Here is a 22537-nt window from a genome sequence, read left to right as displayed (position 1 = left end):
ATCTTGGATGTTTTCATTCTGAGATTTCCTATTCCTATACTTTTGTTCTATACTGGGGGCCTTTGCTCCCTTTACCTAACCTTATTTACCTAATCTTGTTTACCCAAACTTGGGTGTGTACATCCTATGGATTTCTAATTCTTTATGCCTTGTTAACCCATGGGTGCAAGCTCAAGGAATTCCTAAGCATATTCCCCACAGACTCATTTATTGTATGTTAGCTGTTTAAAACTTTTGTTAAGTTGGCTACTTTGTATTGTTACTGTACCATGAATTATAGATATCTCATAAATAAACATGTGTGAGAAAAGAATTGATTTACTATAAATGATTTACCAATTTTATAAGTACGTGAGCACTTTTGAAGAATGCCATTTATGGGATGCAATGCTTGGCCTTTATGATATTCAGCAGCTACTTGGTATGATGCTATACACTACGATAATTATGTCTTTATCTATTTATCTGTCTATCTAACTTATACACCAAACATAAAGATGGTCAAGCAACTTATCAGAGGGGCAAAAGAATTAGAATGTGTAGTTCAACAAAAACACAAATGGTGAAGAGTTCCTGAATAAATCATCAGACTAAAGTATGAATTACTCTAGCAGTCAGTTGTAAAGCACATTTTCAAATATATGCTAGTGAATAAGAATAGCAAGGAAACCCTGCTGACTTTGGGAGAACATACTGTGTTTCATTCTTTGCATTTGCTAGAGCAACTAGCCTTGCCTTATACACAGTAGATACCTGATAAACATGTGTTGGACGACTTCCTGACTGAATAGACACAGAGAGGCATGTAACATGAATTATAGAATAAGAAGAAACATAGAATCTTGGGGAGAAAAAGGGGATGGTAACAAGTCTGGTTCACAGTGATTTCTCATTAACGATGATGCTATTTCTCTACCAACTGCTTAGCAGGGGTCTATGTGATCTGCTCTCTGCAGCCAGCTTATTGATTGTGCGGGTCAATATAATGTAATGCATAAAGAACCAAGAAAATGGGAGGTAACATTTTCCCAGATAACTGCTAAGAAGCAGATACTTTGCACTTTCATACAATGAGGGTGAGTGACTCCCATGTGAAGCTGAATTATTTGTAAAAGCGATCCTAAAACTGATGATTTTTTTTTTACCAATAGGTCTGATCCCAGTGAAAGATAAATTAGATTTAAGAGAAATGTGAAAACCTATTAAAGACAGCATTTGTAGAAGCATGCGGTAAAAAGTGTTTTTTCTTTTTCATTTTTACTATGTGTATTTACACATACATATCGGGGGGTTAGTTATAGGGTTTTAGATTATGATGGCTCCTGGCTTCTGTCTCCCTAGATACTCAGTGCCTAACCATTTTATTGCCAGTTAGTGCTCACACTAAATGAGAGTGAAAGTGAGTAGCAGCGAGGAGACACCAACAATAAAACAACATCCTCAAAGCAAAAGTTCCGAACCAACCAAACCAACAAGCCAAACAACAGAGAAACAAAAAATACACTTAATGCATAAAACAAAAAAAGTTACTGAAGAGAACAAAACTAATGAATAAAAAAGAAGTTTGTGTTAAATGTCAGTTTTCATATCTCCAACAGAGTTCCAAGTCAAATTAGGCCCTGGTTTCTTTCCTTTCACCGCAGGAGAGAATGTTTCACCTTACCTGCCAGAGAGGGTCTTTTTGCTCAGGGAAGAGCTCAAAGTACTTGTGTGCGAGTTGCACTGGCGGCAGAGTTTGTAGTTTCAGGGTGGTCCAGCTCTGCACGAAGTTGGCCAAGTTCACAAAGGTATATAACCCCAGGCGGTCATTCCCATAATTCGACAAATGGGTCATGAAAATGCTGATCTGAAAGACAAGTACAAATGACGGTAGAATAAACATACTTACGTTCAAAAATGGCATAGAATCTTCAAGCGGTACCTCACCTAACCTTGGAATTTCATGAGAAATACAATGATTATTTTAGGTGGTGTTATGAACTGAATTGTGTTCCTCCCAAATTTATATGTTGAAACCATAATCTCCAAGGGACGGTTCAAAGATTAGGCCTTTAGGAAGGTAATCACAGTTAAACAAGGTCATAAGGGCAGGGCCCTAGTCTGATAGGTCTTGTGCCCTTATAAGAGGAAGAAATAACTGCACTCTCTCTCTACCTCTGTCCTCCCGCCCTCTCTCCTCCTTTCCCCCCTCACTCCACTTCCTTTCTCTCCCCCTTTCTCTCTCTTTTCCTCCCTCTGTCTTTCCCTCCATCCTCTTCCTTCTCCCCATCTCCCTAACTCCCTCTGTATACATCCGGAAGGCTGTGTCTATAAACCAGGAAGAGAGTTCTTACCAGAAACTAAATTTGCTGCTACCTCAATCATAGACTTCTAACCTCCAAAGCTGTGAGAAAATAAATGTCTATTATTTAAACCATCCAGTCTGTGGCATGTTGTTATGGCAGCTTGCACAGACTAATACAAGTAGAAAGCCACATATTTGATTTCTATTTTATTTTTTTATTTTTATTAAAAATTTTTTTTTTAATGTTTATTGATTTTTGAGACAGAGGGAGACAGAACATGAGTTGGGGAGGGGCATAGAGAGGAGACACAGAATCTGAAACAGGCTCCGGGCTCTGAGCTGTCAGCACAGAGCCTGATGCAGGGCTCGAACTCCCAGACTGTGAGATCATGACCTGAGCCGAAGCCGGATGCTTAACCGACTGAGCCACCCAGGCGCCCCTGATTTCTGTTTTAAAATCACTTTTTTTTTTTTTTTTTTTTTGGACAGAGAGAGACAGAGCATGAACGGGCGAGGGGCAGAGAGAGAGGGAGACACAGAATCGGAAACAGGCTCCAGGCTCTGAGCCATCAGCCCAGAGCCCGACGCGGGGCTTGAACTCCCGGACCGCGAGATCGTGACCTGGCTGAAGTCGGACGCTTAACCGACTGCGCCACCCAGGCGCCCCTTAAAATCACTCTTAAACTCATTTTTAAAATAGAAATTGAAATTGGGGTTTTTCCCCCCACACTGTTCATTAAAAGTATACTATTAATTTCCATGTCATTTTTTCCGTATTATAGAATCAACATCATTAAACCCAATAATAGTAACTTCTAGGCCACTAAAGACCCAGAATTAGACTAGTTCTAAAATCAAACAATTGTTCCTGATCTTTACTGGTTTAGATATGTATGTAGATAGAAATGGAAGTAGACTCAAAACTCTAATGAAGACTTTCTACTGCAATAAAGTAATTGTTGGGGCATCTGGGTGGCTCTGTTGGTTGAGCATCCCACTCTTGAATTTGGCTCAGGTTATAATCCCCAGGTCGTGAGATGGAGCCCCACATCGGGCTCTATGCTGAGTGTGGAGCCTGCTTAAGGTTCTCTCTTTCTGTCTCCTCAGCACCTCTACCCCACTCATGCTCTCTCTCTCTCTCTCTCTCAAATAAATAAATAAATAAATAAGTAAATTAATTAATTAATTAAAAAGGAAACTTAGTGTTTGCATGGAAACTGATTGCTTTTAGCTAAAAAACTCTTCTATACTTATCTTTTTGTAATATTTCTTATCTCTATATTAACTCTAAAAACACCATAGCATTTTGGTATTGTATTTTTGTAGATCAAAGATGATGAGGACAAAGTAAAATCTAGATTGATTGCTCTTGGACACAGCAACAAAAATTTCAAATATGATTACAGATATGATGTACAATCCATCAGGGATTGCAGTTGGAATTTAAAAATATTTAATTTTTTAATTTTTTTAAATGTTTATTTATTTTTGACAGAGGGAGAGAGACAGAGCATGAGCTGGGGAAGGGCAGAGAGAGAGGGAGACACAGAATCCGAAGCAGCCTCCAGGCTACTGTTCGAGCGGGGCTCGAACTCACAGACTGCAAGATCATGACCTGAGTTGACGTCGGATGCTCAACCAACTGAGCCACCCAGGCGCCCCAAAAATATTTATTTTTTTACTGTTTACTTATATTTGAGAGAGAGAGACAGAACACGAGTGGGGGAGGGCAGAGAGAGAGGGAGACACAGAATCAAAAGCAGGTTCCATGCTCAGAGCCGTCAGCACAGAGCACAGTGGGGCTCAAACTCACGAACTAGGAGATCATTACCTGAGCTGAAGTCGGACACCCAACCGACTGAGCCACCCAAGCACCCCTGGAATTTAAAAATATTAAACGAAGGAGAGGGGCACCTGGGTGGCTCAGTCAGTTAAGCCATCGACTTTGGCTTAGGTCATGGTCTTGTGGTTTGTGGGTTTGAGCCTGTATTGGGCTCTATGCTGACAGCTCAGAGCCTGAAGCCTGCTTCAGATTCTGTGTCTCCCTCTCTCTGTCCCTCCCCCCACTTGCACTCTGTCTCTCCCTCTCTTTTAAAAAATAAATAAATATTTAAAAAAATTAAAAAGAAATAAATGCAGGAGAATTTGTATATTCTTGATCTAAATTGTGGAGATTACTAATGTAAGTCATGAAAAGGGAATTAATAATTTTCTACCATAAATAATATTTGTACTTGCTCCTCAATCTAATATTTGCATATAAGCATTTTAAGAATTCATTTTTATTACTTATTTTTTGGATCTTTAATATTTCAGAGAAATTAACATACAATAATTAAGTACTTTATTAACTTAATTAGAAGAGCAACAGTAATTTAATGTTAGAAATAGTAACATTAAAGCAAATATAACATGTTAAGTGAATCAGAAAAATAATATCCACAGGCAGTATGTAGAAAGTCAAGTGTTGCATGGCTAATTTTTGTATGGATGCTAACTGATTTTTTTTTAAGGGTTAATGTTTCTTGGTGTGCTTACTTGGGTTGTTTAAACTATTTTGAAAATAAAAGTGGATTTGCAGTAACCATTCTAATATCATATCTTTGCAACCTGGTTAGAATGTTAGCCATGCAATAGAGTTTATATACAGCAGAATCATCGTGCCTAAGACTTAATTTGTCATTGGATAGCTATAAATGTCTGAAGAGGATACCTTTTGTGTTAAAAATAATAGGACATTAACTTGTTCCAGAATTAAAAAAACAAACAAGCAAACAATACTCCGGCAAAGTACTGCCAGAGTAAGTTACAAGTTAAAGATATCAGGTTCACTGAATGCCCCTTTACTTTGGAAAAAAAACAAAAACAAAAAAACAACACAACATTCCCTTTCTATGTGTTATACTAGAATACTGAAATTAATTCTGTGAGAAAAATCTTATTAAAATTATTAGAGATACTCCTCACCATGGTTGAAGGTGGGGAGGAGAGTGGGAGAGCTTGGTTCATTTCCTTCATATCCCTAAGTTATATAAAATAATACCTAAAAAGTATATGGTGCTTACTACGTGCAAGGCACATATCTAAGCCTTTTACATATCTGAAAAGATTAAATCCTTTAACAGATAATTCTTATGGGGTAGGTACAGTTATTTTCTCTTTTCACAAATGAAGAGACTGGGGTATAGAGTTAAGTAACTTGTCCAAGTCCCACATCTAGTCAATGGCAGAACAGAATTTAAAACCCAGGCCATTTGATTCCCAAATCTGATACATGATATACCTGACAGCTTCACTCAAATATTTTAATATATAGTTTCAAATCCATCATTTTTATTTCCTTCTGCTTTTTTAAAAAACAAAAGACAAAAACGTCTGTCTGTACAAAAAGTGGAAAATATATGTAAGCAGTATCTTGCTAACTTAAAGGTTTTTGTTTTCTTTTAAATTGGAATGCCAGAAGATAAATTATTTTTGGAATCTTATAAGAAAACTTTCAAAACGATGAGTTATAGTATTTGAAAGAATATTACTGACTGCCTGCAGATTTATCTTTGAAGGCAGTATCACTCCTATCATATTTCCAGCCCATTTTTTCCCTGTGGAGTGTATTCAAAGGTTTTTACTCTAAAGGTCAGAAAAGAGAAAGGCTATTTTAAAGAAGATTCTTCACATAGCTAATTTAGATACAAATTTATATTAAATCCCCCAAATGTTAGTTGGTACAACATTCTTGCTTGAGATTCATGTGGAATCATTAGAACAGGCTTGGGGTATCTATGTCTGTGAGTGATTTTTGCACTGGCCAACTTCTCTCTCTTAAAGTTTCCCCTCCCAAATAGGAAGTGTCCTCTTGGCAGAACTTAATTACAGAGTTTCTAGAATATAAGGTAGTATCAGTTGTTGATGACCATATAATTGCAATGGTTGTCATGTAGAACTTCTTTATAATCACCACAAAATAATATACAATTTGATCCCAATAAGTATGCATTTATCTCATGTCACTACTGTAATTAAGAAATAAAACAGTGTAAGTAGTGTGCTTCAGGATAATTATAGTTTCTCAGGACTGAAATTGTTATGAAAAACCAGGCTGCTGGCTGAATGCCTAAAAAAATATAATAATGTCCTATAAATATACCACCTGCCCTCTAGCATTATTATTTTAAGATGGAACTTTAAAGCACCTGTAAGTGTCTAAAATCTGACAAAATTTTAATTTTTTTTTCAACGTTTATTTATTTTTGGGACAGAGAGAGACAGAGCATGAACGGGGGAGGGTCAGAGAGAGAGGGAGACACAGAATCGGAAACAGGCTCCAGGCTCTGAGCCATCAGCCCAGAGCCCGACGCGGGGCTTGAACTCCCGGACCGCGAGATCGTGACCTGGCTGAAGTCGGACGCTTAACCGACTGCGCCACCCAGGCGCCCCAAATCTGACAAAATTTTAAATAAAAATACTATTTGGAGAGTACTGTAAAGATTATTTTTATATTATGGACAAATGTATATTATCATTTCATTAGGGTAGTAACTCAATGCCTTTAAAAGATTTTTGTCACAGTATAATTCTAAGTCATTTATTTAGAATTTCCTTAGGAGAACAAGCCTTGTTTTCCAAATGGAAGTATCAAACTTAATGCGGAGCAAATGCAAAATCTGCCTTTAGTGGGAAGCGACATCTGGAGATGTGTGGTTCTAAGCTGAGGCATGCTTCTGCATTAAAAAAAATTTTTTTTGGATTTATTTTATTTTTGAGAGAGAGAAACACACAGAATCTGAAGCAAGTTCCAGGCTCCGAGCTGTCAGCACAGAGCCCAATGCGGGGCTTGAACTAATGAACTGTGAGATCATGACCTGAGACAAAGTTGGATGCTTAACCCACTGAGCCACCTAGGTGCCCCAATGTTTCTTCGTTTAAATGTTCCTTTGCTGGGAATAGAAGGGGCATCCTGGCCAGGATGGTTGCAATCACTGTTGTATGGGGCATCATGTTTACCTGCCTTACAGGTTAGAAACAAATTAATGCTGGTATATGGTGAATTGACTGCACTTTAAGAAAAATTCTGCAAGCACAGCTTAACTGCATATCTGACTTGCTAAACCACCTATTGTGCAGACAGAACATTTTAGATTTAGTATTTCTGGACAAGTGTCTTGTTCAAAAAACAAAACCTATTCAGAGGGTATAGTGAGAATAAGATAAATTAAGAATAGATGTGGTTTGAAGCATAAATAAGAGAAGTCAAAGAATATGCAGTATGAAATAGCAAATAATTAATTTTTCACAGACTTGCAATATATTGCTACTATTTTTTACATGACCCTATCTGTTCCTCTGCTTATCCTGTCCTTTTATTTATTTATTTTGATTGTTATTTCCTTACTTATATAGTAAGAATGCTCTTCCTCAGTACTCCCTAAGGCATCATCTAGAAAAGGTATGACTGTGCTATACGTTTGTTATGCTGCAGATGTTTATAGATACAACTCACTTTACCTCACAATATAGCTGCTCAGAGATATACATCGATTCAGGCAAGCAGAGTTTCATCCCTCATGTCACAAAGACAAGCAAGGGCATCATGTTCAATGAGTGAGTTTAAGAATAAGATATCAAGTGCTAATGTCTGAGGCCAACTGCAGCAGGCTGTCCAGGGCGCCCCTGAGGTCTGGGTGCCCTGGCTTCTGTCATCAAGCCTGCCTCTCTGTTGCCTTCGACACTTCTACATACGTCCCTCCCTCAACTCTCAACATGCTTAACTCCCTTAAAGCCAACATGAAACAAGTCTAATTTCTTCCTTTTATCTGGTGTAAAACAGAACTAAAACAAAAAACAAAAAACAAAAAACAAAAACACTGGAAGGCACTCTCAAAGTCTAACTATTCGTTAGAAACATAAAACGGTTTTTTCTGAATGCTAGATGCAATATGCAGGCACCAAAATTTGAGAAGATCATTACCTGTGAAATAAATCCATTTAATGATATAACTCTAGTCCAACAAAAAGGGAGGCTTTAAATATAGTAATATATAAATCTTGATAATAAGGAATTGGAGAAAAATAATTGAACTCTACGCATAATCCTTACATATGGTCAAAGTACTCTCACGGTGACCAATGGAAAAGTATTCTATAAATGTGGGCAAGTGGTTATCCTCCTGTTTAGTTGCAAATTATATAATTTATTGTCTGGTATAGCATTTTACTTTGCATCTTATGAAGTCACTAACATCCGAAATAACAGAGAAGAACAAAATAAAAACACAAAGGCCTAATTTTATTCATAAAATGAAGCAACACCCTCTTCTAAATTGAGTTAAAATATTTTCACACTTCCAATACCAGAGTAGCTTCCATTGTTTTTCCTATTTGTATGACAAACAGAATGTCATGTAAATGGTATGGATGGATGCTAATATCCATAGCCAGAATATCAAATATAGTGTCTTCAATTAGAATTTCAAATCCCTTCTTAGAGCATGAATTTTTACATAAAGTGGACACTAAGTATCTATATATTAGTTCTGTATCTTATAGTACCTTTAAAAAGCAAATCATTTACAGAGTAGTCAGATACAAGGTTCATCAGAAAATATACATCATTATAACAAATACAGAAAGAAACAATAGCTTTGCAGAGCAAGATATATATACCTGATTTTAAGTCAGCTTGTCCTGTGCTCACGCTACAGCACAGTACTTTTCAAGATAAGCACTCAATATTAGCAGTTAGTTTCTACCTCTGCTTCTGTGGCCCTGCCAGTGTGCCCCTTTTCAGGAAGATTCCATTGTGTTTAAAAATATGCCCATTAGCTTGTTAAATTATTGATTAGGCTTTTAGTTCTCATAAAATGTGAAGATAGATAGAATATAGGGTAAGACGTCCCTGATGGCCCATCTGGTGGGTTTTAGCCTTGTACTCATATTTTCCTATAAAAAGCAATTTGTGTCTTTATTTTATTTTGAATATAGGCTGGAAGCACAAAGGAGATAATCCGTGTCAGACTATGAGTGTCAGACATTACCAATCTTAATGTCAATATACTTCTAGATTTAAATACACATGATATAACTGTTGTACAATAATTATAGGCTTCCCAAGTAATACCTTTTTAAGTCCTGGGCAACTAATAACTTAAAAATGTTTACATCTATATTCTCAGATACCAAAAGTAAGGAATATTTGCTCAAACCTAATATATTATTCTGCCACTCAATCTAAAAGACCATCACAAGCTTGGAATTCACTATTGAGATATACCAATTCATTTTTTTTGAAAAACATAACATATACTGAATAATTGGTTAATGGTTGATCTTTTTTTAACACACTATTAACTTTGCTAAATGTTTTTATGTTCCCTTTTGTTGTATTTCTTGATTAGGTACTAAAAAAGCATCCTACTTTGGAAAGAAGGAAATGAGGACCAAAAAGTTCAAGCGATCTTTGTGAGGTTATATGGGGAATCCCAGCAAAGCCAGTGCTCGAAGTTAGGGCTTGTGAATTCAGAATCAGTGCTCTTTCCCACATAAGGTTCTGCCAGAGACTTTGGCAACAAGCTCATCTAATTTCCTTCTGTTTCCTGCTCTCTCTCTTTTTATCATTTTTATTACCTGGTAGGTTTTATTTGTAACAATTTTAGGATAAAACTAACATTTCATTGTATACTTTTCCTAGAATTGGCCCAACATAAAATTTCACTTACATATTTTAATATTATTTTTAGAAATGGATGAAATAAAAGTCGATATTTCAATACCTACATCTCTACACAGATGTACATTTCAACTGACTCTGAACATTTTAAGATAATATATACTGAAGAGAGAAATTATTATTTCATTTGGGAAGATTAAGAGGTTTCTTAATGGAAATGTGTCATAGAACTAGAAAGTAAATCCAATCTTCAAATTTTTAAAATATTTATGTTTGAGAGAGAGAAAGAGAGAGAGAGAGAGAGCATAAGTGGGGGAGGGCAGAGAGAGAGGGAGACCCAGAATCCGAAGCAGGCTCCAGGCTCTGAGCTGTCAGCACCGAGCCCTATGCAGGGCTCGAACTCACAAACAGTGAGATCATGACCTGAACTGAAGTCAGATACTTAACCTACTGAGCCACTCAGGCACCCCATCCAATCTTCAAATCTTAAAGGAATGTGTTTGATTTTAACAAACCTTTCAAGATGTACTCCTCTAGGAATTATTATTAGAAGGAGAAAGAAAAAGAGTAGAAGGAGAAGTAAAAATGGAAGGAAGGAAGAAAGGCAGGCAGGAAGGAAGGCAGGAAGGCAGGAAGGCAGGATGGAAGAGAGGGAGAGTGGAAAGAAGAAAGAGAAGCTCCAAAATCCAACATGTCTTGCCATCTGTAGTTCAGACAGACGGAAAAAAGTAGGCCACTAAGAATGATTTAGTTTGTGTCTTTAAATATCAGATTAAACTGTAACTATTGATCCTCCTACTCAGGCTACTTCCCTAAGTAAAGGATGCTCTTTCCATGTGACTTTCAGTGTGGTTTCATGTAAAATGTGCATCCCCACAAACATTTATAATCAATTACTATTCTTTCAGTTGATGTTTTAACATTCCATACCCTTTTCTATTAAAAAGAAGACTTTCTTGGGTGTGTGAAAAAAATTATAACTTTGTTTTTAATTTGGAGAAGGTTTAATGAAGGAAATAATACCAATAGAACAATTTAAAAATTAAAAGAGATAGTAATTAAAATATTATCCTGGGGACTTACTGCTGAAGTCAGAAAATATAGAAAATGATTTTGGGTTGCTGGTCTAATTCACATCGGTTTGGTCTGCACACAGTGGGGTAGTACAAACGTGAATCTAGATCCAGAATGCCTGGATCTAAATCCACTGTCTCTGCCTCATTGTACCAATTAACATCTCTGAATCTCAGACTTTTCTATTGTTGAGGAAAACAATAACTTAGTTTATAAATCTATTTGATGCTGGATGAGTTGGGGTATGCTAAAATATTTTTAAAATTAAAAGCATTATATGAAAGTTATCATCATTATGCATATTCAATTAAAGTAACTTATAGAATAGTTGACATATCAAATATAATTTTAAATAATTTGATTTATATCTGAGATAATGATATATTTTTAAATAAAGTTATTGTTCTTTGTTCTGCTGAAATCAACTGTGTACATACCATGTTTATGATAATTAACGTGATTTCCAGTTAAACCAGAAAATGTTGGATACATGTATACCAGAATAAAAAAGCACTAAGTTTGATACCTAATACATGAAGCTCTTTTGTAGTCTTCATGTTATTTTTTTAATAAATGCAAGTTTTATCCTCCAGAATTACCTCTGACAGCTGCAGTTAAAAATCAATATAGGAGGAGATTGTTAAATGGGATCCTTTGTTTCATTTCAAAAAGTGCAATGAATAGATTTTAGAAATAGACACTACTCAAGGGTAATAGTGTGATGAGCTGATGTTTCTCTGCTTTATTCCTATGCACCCCAAGTCAGAGAGCATTTCCAGCCCTCTCCCCATCTCCTTGCCTTCCAGGGCACTCAATGCCTGACATATTATGTATTTGTTTGGCGCTTTCCTCACTTCCATGTTAGAATGCAAGCTCCTTGAGCCCAGCCCCTCTACTGCTGCTACATCCTCAGTGTTTCATAGGATGCCTGGCACATCCTGGGTGCACAACAAATATTTATTAAATAAAAAAATGAGTCATGGTAACATAAACTTCTTTTGCTAATAGAAAATGTGGAATAACTTAATTGGCTTCTAATTATTCCCCATATTCTAAAGACGTGAGGGGAAAAACAAAACACTATCCTAAAACCCTGAAAACAGCTGGCATTTAACTGGACACGATGAATTGCTAAATTACATTTTTTATTTGTGTTTTCCATTTCCATTATCAGACTAAATGCAACAGAAGTTCCATTCTGCATCTGATTATTTGCCAGTGTCCCAGTTTTTCAGTCATAATATTTGCTTAGTGAATTATTAACAAATCAGAACTGTTTTGATTCAAGACCGACTAGAGTGTAAACACTGATCTTTCTGAATAAAGAAGTTGGGCAGTGACTTCACCAAAGCAGCAGTAAATAGGGCAGCTGTTCTAACAGAGAACAGAAGGCTCCTGCTATATTTCAGTGAGCAGGGGCTTTATTCTCCATTTTTCTTGTACATTAATACAGGCCTAAGTCATTAAAAGGCAACACATGCTCACATCCGTATCGTTATTGCATATATTTGTTTTGTTTTCCTTTTAGTAGTCAAGTCAGACTGAGGTTTTAGATGTCGCAGTAATTGCCCTTTAGAATACCCTGATTTTGAGACAAGATTCGCCATTGTTACACAGAGAGAAAAACAACCAAAACGGCTTCCCATCCAAGTGACTTAACATTACTTTCTTTTCAAGAGATCAAATCTCCTTTCCAAACATGTTGCAGTGATGCCACATAAAAGTCACTGAAGTGCAAAATCATAACCCCAGGAATAATCATGGGCATGCCAATGGGTAGGTAAAACATGTCCATTAGTCATCAGTATAAGCTGCACTAATAGCCTCAGAGTTCGACAGTTTTCAGTGAAAAAAGAAAAAAAAGTCATCTCCATTTATTCAATCAACCAACTGACAAATATTTATTAAATGCCTACTAAGTGCCTGTCAGTCTATTAGGAGGTAGAGATATAATCATGAATAAATTATGCATAATTTTACCTAAAGGTATTTAAGGTAAAATGGGGGATATAGAAAATAAAATAGCAGATTATGATATAATGTGATCTGGAAATTCTGTGATCTATATATCACATGGATGCAGGGGGTTGGGAACTGATCTAAGACTTGTGGAAGCCTTCCTGAAAAAAGGGACCTTGGAGCTGAGATCTGAAGGATGACAAGTTATAGACACTTCAGGTGAGAAAATAGGTTGGAGTAGTGGTGGGTGACATGCAGCTGAGGTCATGGGGCTCAGATGGAAGGAATTGTGTATGTGAAAGGTGTTTGATGAGAATGCGCATTGAGGCATAGTCAGATATGCATTTTAGGAACTATCCTGACTGGCTTATGAAAAAGGATTTAAATTAGGGATTATGAGGCTTTTATAGGTATATGATTACATAATGATGGCTATGGGAAAGGAGATAAAATAGATTCAAACAATGTTAAGATGATGAAACCCAAGGAATGATATCAGCCACATGGCTGAATAAGAGGTCCCTCATTCTTGTCCTCTGCCCCAACAACAATTTGGCATATACCCATGGACAAAGTCATGTTGAAGGAGCTGTAGGATCCAGCATCATATGTCAAGAAACATGGAAGGAGGCTCTCCCAGTTATGCATTGGATAATACAAATACAGACCTTCGTCCCAGCTGTGGGCCCTGTAGTGCCCTGTAAACTGGCTTCATCCCTTCATCCCTTCCTGGATGAGGTCCAGGATCCCTTGGAGCACACTGTGTAGACAATCACCTATAGACAAGAGAGCCTTGGGGAAATACCAGGCTCCTGGTGGAGAGGTTCTAGCTCCTCATGATTACAGCAAAAAAATACAAGTTTGGATGAGTTGGAGAGGCTAAGGGAAATAGTTTTATTTTACCCACATCATCTGTCCCCCCCAAATGGCACAATTCAGAGCCAAAAGAGATTTTCTCTGCCCAGGATTTCTCCTGAGGGGGAATGTGAGATGGTGTGAGCCAGCACCAGGCTTCCACAGCAGTATAGAATGCTGCCAAAGAGGCCCATTTCCCTCACACCTTATCCAGAGTACTGAGTTGTGAGCTGCATGACTGTAAGGTGGGAAAAGGTTGGAAGAGTGGCAAATAAGACTCTTGGAGCGCATTAAAGGGACATGGATCCTACTAAACGCTTCTCAGACTCCATCAAGGAGCCTATCCAGAAGCCTTCGAGCACACCTGACCACAGATCCTCTCAGATAGCTACCCCAGTGCTCTGCACCCTTCGCATACACTCTTCCATTCTGTGGCTGGCTCTCAGTGTATGCTCCCAAGGGTAGCAAGAGCAAGCATTAAAAGATAGCTAGTAGGCATGTGCAGAAAACTGGCCAGAATCTGTAGGCCACAGAGAAACCACAAATGTGAGCTTTAGCTCCACCCTTGGGAAAACAAAAGGAAGGCTGTCACCCCAGCCTGGTGTGTTGCAGGATCAAGAGAAGGCATACAAGTTTAAGAATTTAGCCAAAGGGAGAGCAAGAAGCCTGGAGTAAGTGTGTTCATAGAAACACTGGGGGGTGGGGGTGGGGGTGGGGGTGGAAGCCTCAGAATCCCTACCAGTACTGAAAGAAGGCATTCTCTCCCAAAGTCAATTAGTAAAGACTGCAAGATGTGGTTACCACTTCAAATGCATCCAGAGATGCAAGACTTCAAGGAACATAAAATCAGTCAATCAATCAATCAATCAATCAATCAAGGAAACATGACACCACCAAAGGATTATAATAATCCTCCGGTAGCTGCCCTTAAAACATGAATATTGTGAAATATTATTTATCCATAAGAAAGAAGGAAATCCTGCCATTTGCAACAATATGGATGGACTTTGTGGGCATTCTGCTAAGTGAAATAAGTCAGACAAATACTGTATGTTATTATATATATGGGTAATATAAATTTTTTTAATGTTTTATTTTATTTTTGAGAGGGAGAGAGAGACAGAATACGAGCAAGGGAGGGGCAGAGAGAGAGGGAGACACAAAATATGAAGCAGGCTCCAGGCTCCGAGCCATCAGCACAGAACCCGATGTGGGGCTCGAACCCACGAACCGTGAGATCATGACCTGAGCCGACTGAGCCACCCAGGTGCCCCCATATATGTATAATCTAAAAAAGTCAAAATCATAATAACAGAGAGTAGAATGGTGGGTACCAAGGGCTGGAAGTTGGGGGAAATGGGGAGGTGTTGGTCAAAGGATACAAATTTCCACTTATAAGAGAAGTAAGTTCTGGGATCTAATGTATAGCATGGTGATATAGATAACAATCTCGTATTATATATTTGCAAGTTGCTAAGAGAGAAAATCCTAATTGTTCTCCCCATAAAAGAAAAAATGGTAATTATGTGAGGTGATGGAGTTATTAGCTAACGCTACTGTGGTAATCATCTTGTGAAGTATGTGTATCAAATCATCACGTTGTACATCTTAAACTCAAACAATATTATATGTTAATTAGAGCTCAATAAAGATGGGGAAAAGGTAATAAATCTCTAATGACCTATGTCTCATTGCATGTGAGGGGTGAAAAAAAGAATGGATCAAATATTTTATTCTGTTTTCTGACTTAGATAACTGGATGGATACTGAAGTAATTTTAACAAAATAGAAACAATGAAGGAATGATAAAGCAATATATTAAGAGAAATAAAAACTTTAAAAGGGTGGCTATAGAGAACCAGACAGAAAATTAAAAAGGGAAGCATAGACGCTTGCTGTGGCTGCTCTGAGAGTCTTAGTAAGCCCATAGAAATTTACAGAGACTTCAATCTGTATGATTTTCTTCAGCATTGCACCAGTTAGAGGCCAGCTGTAGATTTGCAGGCAGAAAACAGTTGAATTCTTGTAGAAATTGGGGATTTGCTAAATTAATGAAATGGAAGAAAAGTAGGACAAGGGATTTCTTAGTAATGCTTGGAAGATAGAGACAGAAATTAGCCCCCATGTGCTTTCTGAAATTAGTAACATTTTCAATCTTTTAATGTATATTTTTATATTTTAAATAACTCATTTTATGGCTACAAGTTAGCCACATTAAAAAATACTTTTACAGGGTAGGATCCCTGAAATGGCAGGAAAATGAGCTCCCAGGCTAGAATTCAAGTTAAAACTGTGTAGAAGGGTTTTAAGCTTTCTTCTAGGTCTAGCTAGGCTTTCCATAGCAGGACTCAAATTTCTTGTGAGTCAAGATGACACCAGAGAAAACATCTTGGCTTTAGTTATTTTGCACTTAATTACAAAGAGGAATTTCCTTGAGGTAAGGGATTCCAAAGAGCAGGAGCCTTTAGGATGTGTGGCTTCAGTGCAAGTTGAAAGAGTTGGTGAAAGAGGTTGAGTAGAGCTTGGATCTCCCACACCCATCTTCTGTGCTATTGGATGTAGGTGCCAACCATCACTGCTGTGACTCCAAATGAACATACAAGGGCTCCTGAGAGGGGTAGCATTTGAATGCCTGCCATGTTGAGACCATCCTTGATGAACGGGTATTTTTTAAAAATGGTCTTAGATATGTTTTCACTCTTATGTGGATCCTGAGAAACTTAACAGAAGACCATGGGGGAGGGGAAGGAAAAAAAACAACAAAAAGGTTGGAGAGGGAGGGAGTCAAAACATAAGAGACTGTTAAAGACTGAGAACAAACTGAGGGTTGATGGGGGGTGGGAGGGAGGGGAGGGTGGGTGATGGGTATTGAGGAGGGCACCTTTGGGATGAGCACTGGGTGTTGTATGGAAACCAATTTGACAATAAATTTCATATTTTAAAAAATTGTCTTAGATTGGTTAAAAATGTGTATTGTAAACTCCAGAGCCATCACTAAAATTTTTTTAGGAAGTATAATTGATATGCTAAAAGGTGAAATGAAGTGGAGTCATCTAAAGTGCTCAGTTAAGGGGCACCTGGGTGGCTCAGTCGGTTAAGTGTCCCATTCTTGATTTCAGCTCAGGTTGTGATCTCATAGTTTGAGTTTCAGCTTTGCATCAGGCTCTATGCTGATGGCGTGGAGCCTGCTTGGGATTCTGTCTCCCTGTCTCTCTGCCCCTCCCCTGCTTGCTCTCTATCTCTCTTTCAAACTAAATAAAAATAAGTTTAGAAAAAAGTGCTCAGTTAAAATTAGTAACGACATAAACAGAAAAGGGAGCAAAGAGAAAATGCAACATATATAAAAGTTAAAACATAGTAGATATTAATCCAACTATATCAAAATCCCATTAATTTTAAATGGTCTAAGTACATCAGTTAAAATATAGAGATTGTCAGAATTGATTTAAAAAAAAAAGATGCAACTGTATGTTGCCTACAAAAAACTCACTTTACCTATAAAGACTCAATTAGGTTAAAGGAAAAATATGGAGAAAGATATACCACGCTAACACAAAGCAAATGAATTCAGAATACCTAAATTAACTTCAGAAAGGCAGGCTTCAGAATAAGAAAGATTATCATGGGTAAATAGTATATACACCGCCAAAAGCAGACACCAGACTCTGCACACTCACACATATACTCATGTACACACACATACATGCGTGTACACTCATACACTCACACACATTCACTTGCACATCCATTCATAACACATATGTGCACATAAACACCAACTCAAAGATACTGGGCAGAGAAGCCAACATAGCACTGGAGGAAGAAAAGAATTTTGATTTGGGTTTAAAATCACAACTTTTAACTTAAAATATCTATAATATTCTCATAACTGAACGTGGCTATAGAGCTATGGATTCTGGCCAAGATATTCTTATGGAACCCTCTACCTCGCAGGAAGCAGAGTTCACTGTAGCACAGGTGAGTGTTCTCATAAATTTATATATTCAAATGTTTCCCAAGAATAGTTCTCTAATGGATCTAATGGTACATTTTAAAAATATTTTATCTAAATACTTTAACAGAGGAAATGTTTGTTACACTTGTTTTAACATGGGTTAAATCAATATCACTTGTATTATTGACTTGAATTAGCTTATAGAGATATTTTTTCCTCATATGAAAGTATGTGTGGGTTTGTTGTGTTGTGCTTTTTGTTTTTGTGCCTTCATTTCCTTTTAGTAAAAAAAGTCATATAAAGGATATGAATGGTTCTCCAGCTTATGCTAACCAAAGAATATTATTAAATCCTCTATTGAAACATCACAAATGACAAATAATATAAAAGTACATATTTTAAAATAGAGGTGCTGAAATTTTGATTAAAGTGAGCCAAGTGGCTAAAATGAGTTTGGTTGGGGGGCCAACACTAATGTGTGATAGTAACTTTACAGTAGTTTTGCAATGTATGTATACAATCTAAGGAACTAAAATTGTATCTCTCCACTTCACCTTCCCCCCCCCCCCCTTCTCTTTTTCCTCTTTTGTATTCCCAGTTGTATAGAGATGTAACTATGGGTTTTGCTGGCCTCAGTACTTTTGTTATACTAGCAAAATGTTCTACAGTTTCCAAATTGTCAAAATCTGATCTGAATGTCAGCAGGCTATATTTTAAAACACATGAATAGCATTGTGAACAAAAATATTCCTGTCAGGTGTCCATTTTCCAGTACCAAAACAGCTCCATCCTTGGTTATCTGTCACAGCAGTTCTTTGAGATTTGAGTGTTTAACACATGTCATATCCTGACAATCTACCATTATAGATTATAGTCTGCTATTATAGACAAAAATGTATAGTCCATTCAGTACTGTTGGATCTCCTAGAACATTTGGATCTGGTAACTCAACAAACAGCTGCAGTAACACAAAAGGATTGCTGGAAGAGATTTGGGGTTGACAGAGCACTAATTTTAATAATGACAAATTGTCTCAGATTTCAACATTTTTCATATTCATGACCCTTCTGCTCCTGAAACAAAGCAATTTATGTCCCTGAAAATTGTCCCTGTGCTTTAATTTGATACCCTTATAGACATCATGTGTTTTTATTTCAGTACATCTGACATGAGTTGAATGAAGAGAAACATATGTTAGAAAGGTCAAATTTACATTTAAGAGAACAGGGAGTGATGGTGTTAGTACTGACTCCGTGAGTTCACACTCTGTTCTCTACTCTCCAATAGATGGTCATGGTATTTTTCAAAAGATTTCATATAAATCCTTGCTAATACATTTACATTTAAAAAAAAAGGGCGGGGGTGCCTGGGTGGCTCAGTCGGTTAGGCATCTGACTTCAGCTTGGGTCATGATCTCGCGGTCCATGAGTTGGAGCTCCATGTCCAGCTCTGTGCTGACAGCTCAAAGCTTGGAGCCTGCTTCAGATTTTGTGTCTCCCTCTCTCTGCCCCTTCCCTGCTCCCATCTCTGTCTCCCTGTCTCTCTCTCTCTCTCAAAAGTAAATATTAAAAAAATGGTGAACAATATACTTCCCAAACAAAACATGTCTGCTAGTTGAATTGAAGTCATTCACTGACATTTTTTTCAGGCTTTGAAGAAGAGAAAGTACTTAATAAGTGGCTATATACATGGCTCAGATCACAGTGTCAAAAAATATATATTTCCACAGCCCACTCATTTTGAAGCATGGTTTCATTAACTAGTTGTTTGTATTTTTAAATTTATCATTCATCAAATCACATACATTTACATTAATTAATGAAACTAATAGCAATTCTACTGAGAGTGAGATTAAAGTTCTACAAATACTTTGAAAAGATAAAATGCAGTACAATTTTTCATTTTTGGCTATACAAATTTATAAATGAAAACCATAAAGGTACAATTTTGAACTATATTAGTGCTTGAAGAATTTGAAGAGTTGCTTTCTTTTAAATATTTTAAGCCTCCATTTATTGATTAAAACAGACTTCGCACACTCACATATACATCTCTAAATTTCAGTAATGGGATCCATGTGACTCTCTAGCAAATGTATAAAATTATTACAAATAAAATAAAATCATTATTGAGATTTCTAAAAATATTTTTAAACATACATATTAAAATTTAGAAAGTCATAAAGGTAGAAGTGAAAGATTGCTTGATCAATATAAGGTAGCTTATAATATTTAAATTAAAGGAAAAGCAACTTTTCAAATTCTGCATTTACTTATGCAATTTGAAAACCGTGCTCATAATAAAATTATTATTATATATAATATTTATGTTTCCATGAGATTGTTGTTTAATAGGGAAATATCAGATGTAAAAAGAGAATATTGGGAAGTTATGGCATTTTTCCTAGTTTTATTGAGTTATATTTACTTGATATCATTGGCTACTATTATGTGGAAACAAAATATAATCCAATAAAAATGTCAACAGAGAAAGTAAGATAAAACTTATGAAAGCAAGCAATGCTAGCATATTTATTGTAGGGTTATCGGATGAACACAATAGATAGCATTTACTTTGAGAACAGAGAGAAGTCTTCTGTGTGATGGCATGGGTGTGGTCTAGGAAGAGTTCATGAAATAAGAGCAACTTCAATTAGACTTTGAATATAAATAAATTTTAACTACCTCAAGAAGAAAGTGCTCGGTATTGTTCTACTCTAGGTAGAAAGGAAAGCATGAAAATGAGACACATAAGGTACTTTGGGGAAGAACAAATTTTCTGATTGTGTCCCCTTAAAATTCATATGTCGAAACCCTAATCCTCAATACCTCAGAATGTGACTGTATTTGGAGATAGAACTTTTAAAGAAGTGACTAAGTTAAAATGAGGCCCTCAGGGTGAGCCCTAGTCCATTTTTAACTGGTGTCATTAAAGAAAAGTAAAGTGATATCAAGGATGTGTGAGCACAGAGGAAAGCCCACGTGAGGAAACAGTGAGACTGCAGCCATCTGCAAGCCTTAGAAGTTTCAGAAGAAACCAAATCTTTCGACATCTTCTAGAACTGTGAGAAAATAAATTTCTGTTGTTTAAGCCACCTAGTCTGTGGTATTTCATTGTGTCAGCCCTAGCGAACTAATGCATTGAGCATGCCGTTTTAGCAAGAGTAGAGGGCTTATGTAAAGAAGCAACGGGATTCATCTTAGGAAAGCTTGAGGACAAATGGAGGAAATCACTGGATCAATCACTGTTGACAAAGATATTTATGGAGTGAGAGGTGAAGCAATGGGTGCCATCTGAGGCTGGGGTTTGTTTCACTGCTTTATTGCAGTAAGGAATTCTTTGGATGAATGCAGAAAACACTTTCTAGGAGATGTTTGCCTTATTCCTGCAAATTATTGTCCACTTTGTGTGAAGATTTTACACTGCCAATTCCTGGTGAAGAGAAGTAAATAGTTGTGACAAAAGCAATCAGGTTTTGAACTTGAAATAATGGAATAGGTTGCACTCCATCAAGTATTATCTAATTTGTGAAGTACTAAACTATAAACCTCTTAATTTTTTGTGCTTACAGTTTATGGTTTTGCTCATTACCATATAGATTTTGGTAGAACTAATCACTTTTGATAGGAAAATTAATTTCTCTCAGATACCATCTGCTTCCTCATTCATTAAGAAAATGAGAAACACATGATGAAGAAATGAGTGATGGAGAGATCCAGCAGCTACGTGGGGTTGGGTTTTCTTCATTTCCTTATCTCCTAGCCTGCTTGTTGGCAAATAACAAACTGAAGTTTTGAGTATTTATAGGTGAGTATCAAGGGTTTACATTTATGACCCCCTTGCAAACAAAAGAACTCACTAGAGAACTGAAAAAAACCCACAAAAGATAAGAAACAGTTATGCTTTTTTGTGGGTATGTGAAATTATCTATCAGGCCTATGTAGATTCTTTTTAGGAAAGGGTGCAGAATAGCAATGAATCCATTGTGAATTACATTTGGAAAACAACTGCCCAGCAACAAAAGAGATGATTTTAAAACTAGGTATTTCTGGATGTGCTGAAGCTTTGTTCTCAAAGAATCTGAATTCAGAATCATTTCCTATATGAGAAGATAGGTTATTTATGAGGAAAGGCTTTTTTAAAATATCTGGGTTTAGCTTGGGATATTCCTAAGGAGCAATAGCAAAATCTTTTTGTTTGTTTACCATAAAAATTGTTTTACTTCTTCAAACATTAAATGAGATTTTCAATATACAGAAAGAAACTAGATAAATAGAAATTAGCAACTATTGTGACAATTTAATCTGGATTGTTTTAAGAATCATGCAGGAGAAGACTACCAACCTGAACAAGAGTTCAATGCCTAAGTGAGTACTATTTAAAGAGACATCTGCCGGGATATACGTCCACAAGACAGTGCTGAGTTATAGGTTAACAAGGATAAGTTGACATTCAGCTGCAGGTACACAGAAGAGGGTTTGTGATTAAAACCTATAAGCATTGCCTGTCTGTTGGCACAAAAGCAAACAGGCATGGATCTGCTTAATAATTATTCTATGAAATCCCAAACTCTCTAGCTTAAAGTAATTTGGTATTTAAGATCTTTCAAATATTAAATAATATATCTACTCACTGGGAGTGCATTTAATCCATTTATTAAAATAATGAGTTTGTTTTCCCCATGAAACTTGACTTTTTCACCTTTTGGACTATACAAGTGGACAATGGACACTGAAAATCTACCCAG

The 22537-nt window shown here is 36.7% G+C and overlaps 1 protein-coding gene across 1 annotated transcript in view; it reads right to left on the bottom strand.

Moving 5' to 3' along the window:
• Positions 1-22537, bottom strand: part of LOC125163264 (bifunctional heparan sulfate N-deacetylase/N-sulfotransferase 4-like) — a 427047-nt gene that overhangs the window by 43725 nt on the left and 360785 nt on the right. The window contains exon 8 of the mRNA XM_047854786.1: positions 1664-1846. Within this exon, the coding sequence (XP_047710742.1) occupies positions 1664-1846 (183 nt within the window). The remainder of the gene's footprint in view (positions 1-1663; positions 1847-22537) is intronic.

Source organism: Prionailurus viverrinus, chromosome B1 (assembly GCF_022837055.1).
Source record: "Prionailurus viverrinus isolate Anna chromosome B1, UM_Priviv_1.0, whole genome shotgun sequence".
NCBI classification, from domain to species: Eukaryota; Metazoa; Chordata; class Mammalia; order Carnivora; family Felidae; genus Prionailurus; species Prionailurus viverrinus.
The sequence above is the reverse complement of the archived record's forward strand: the minus strand, read 5'-3'. Positions and strand labels throughout refer to the sequence as shown.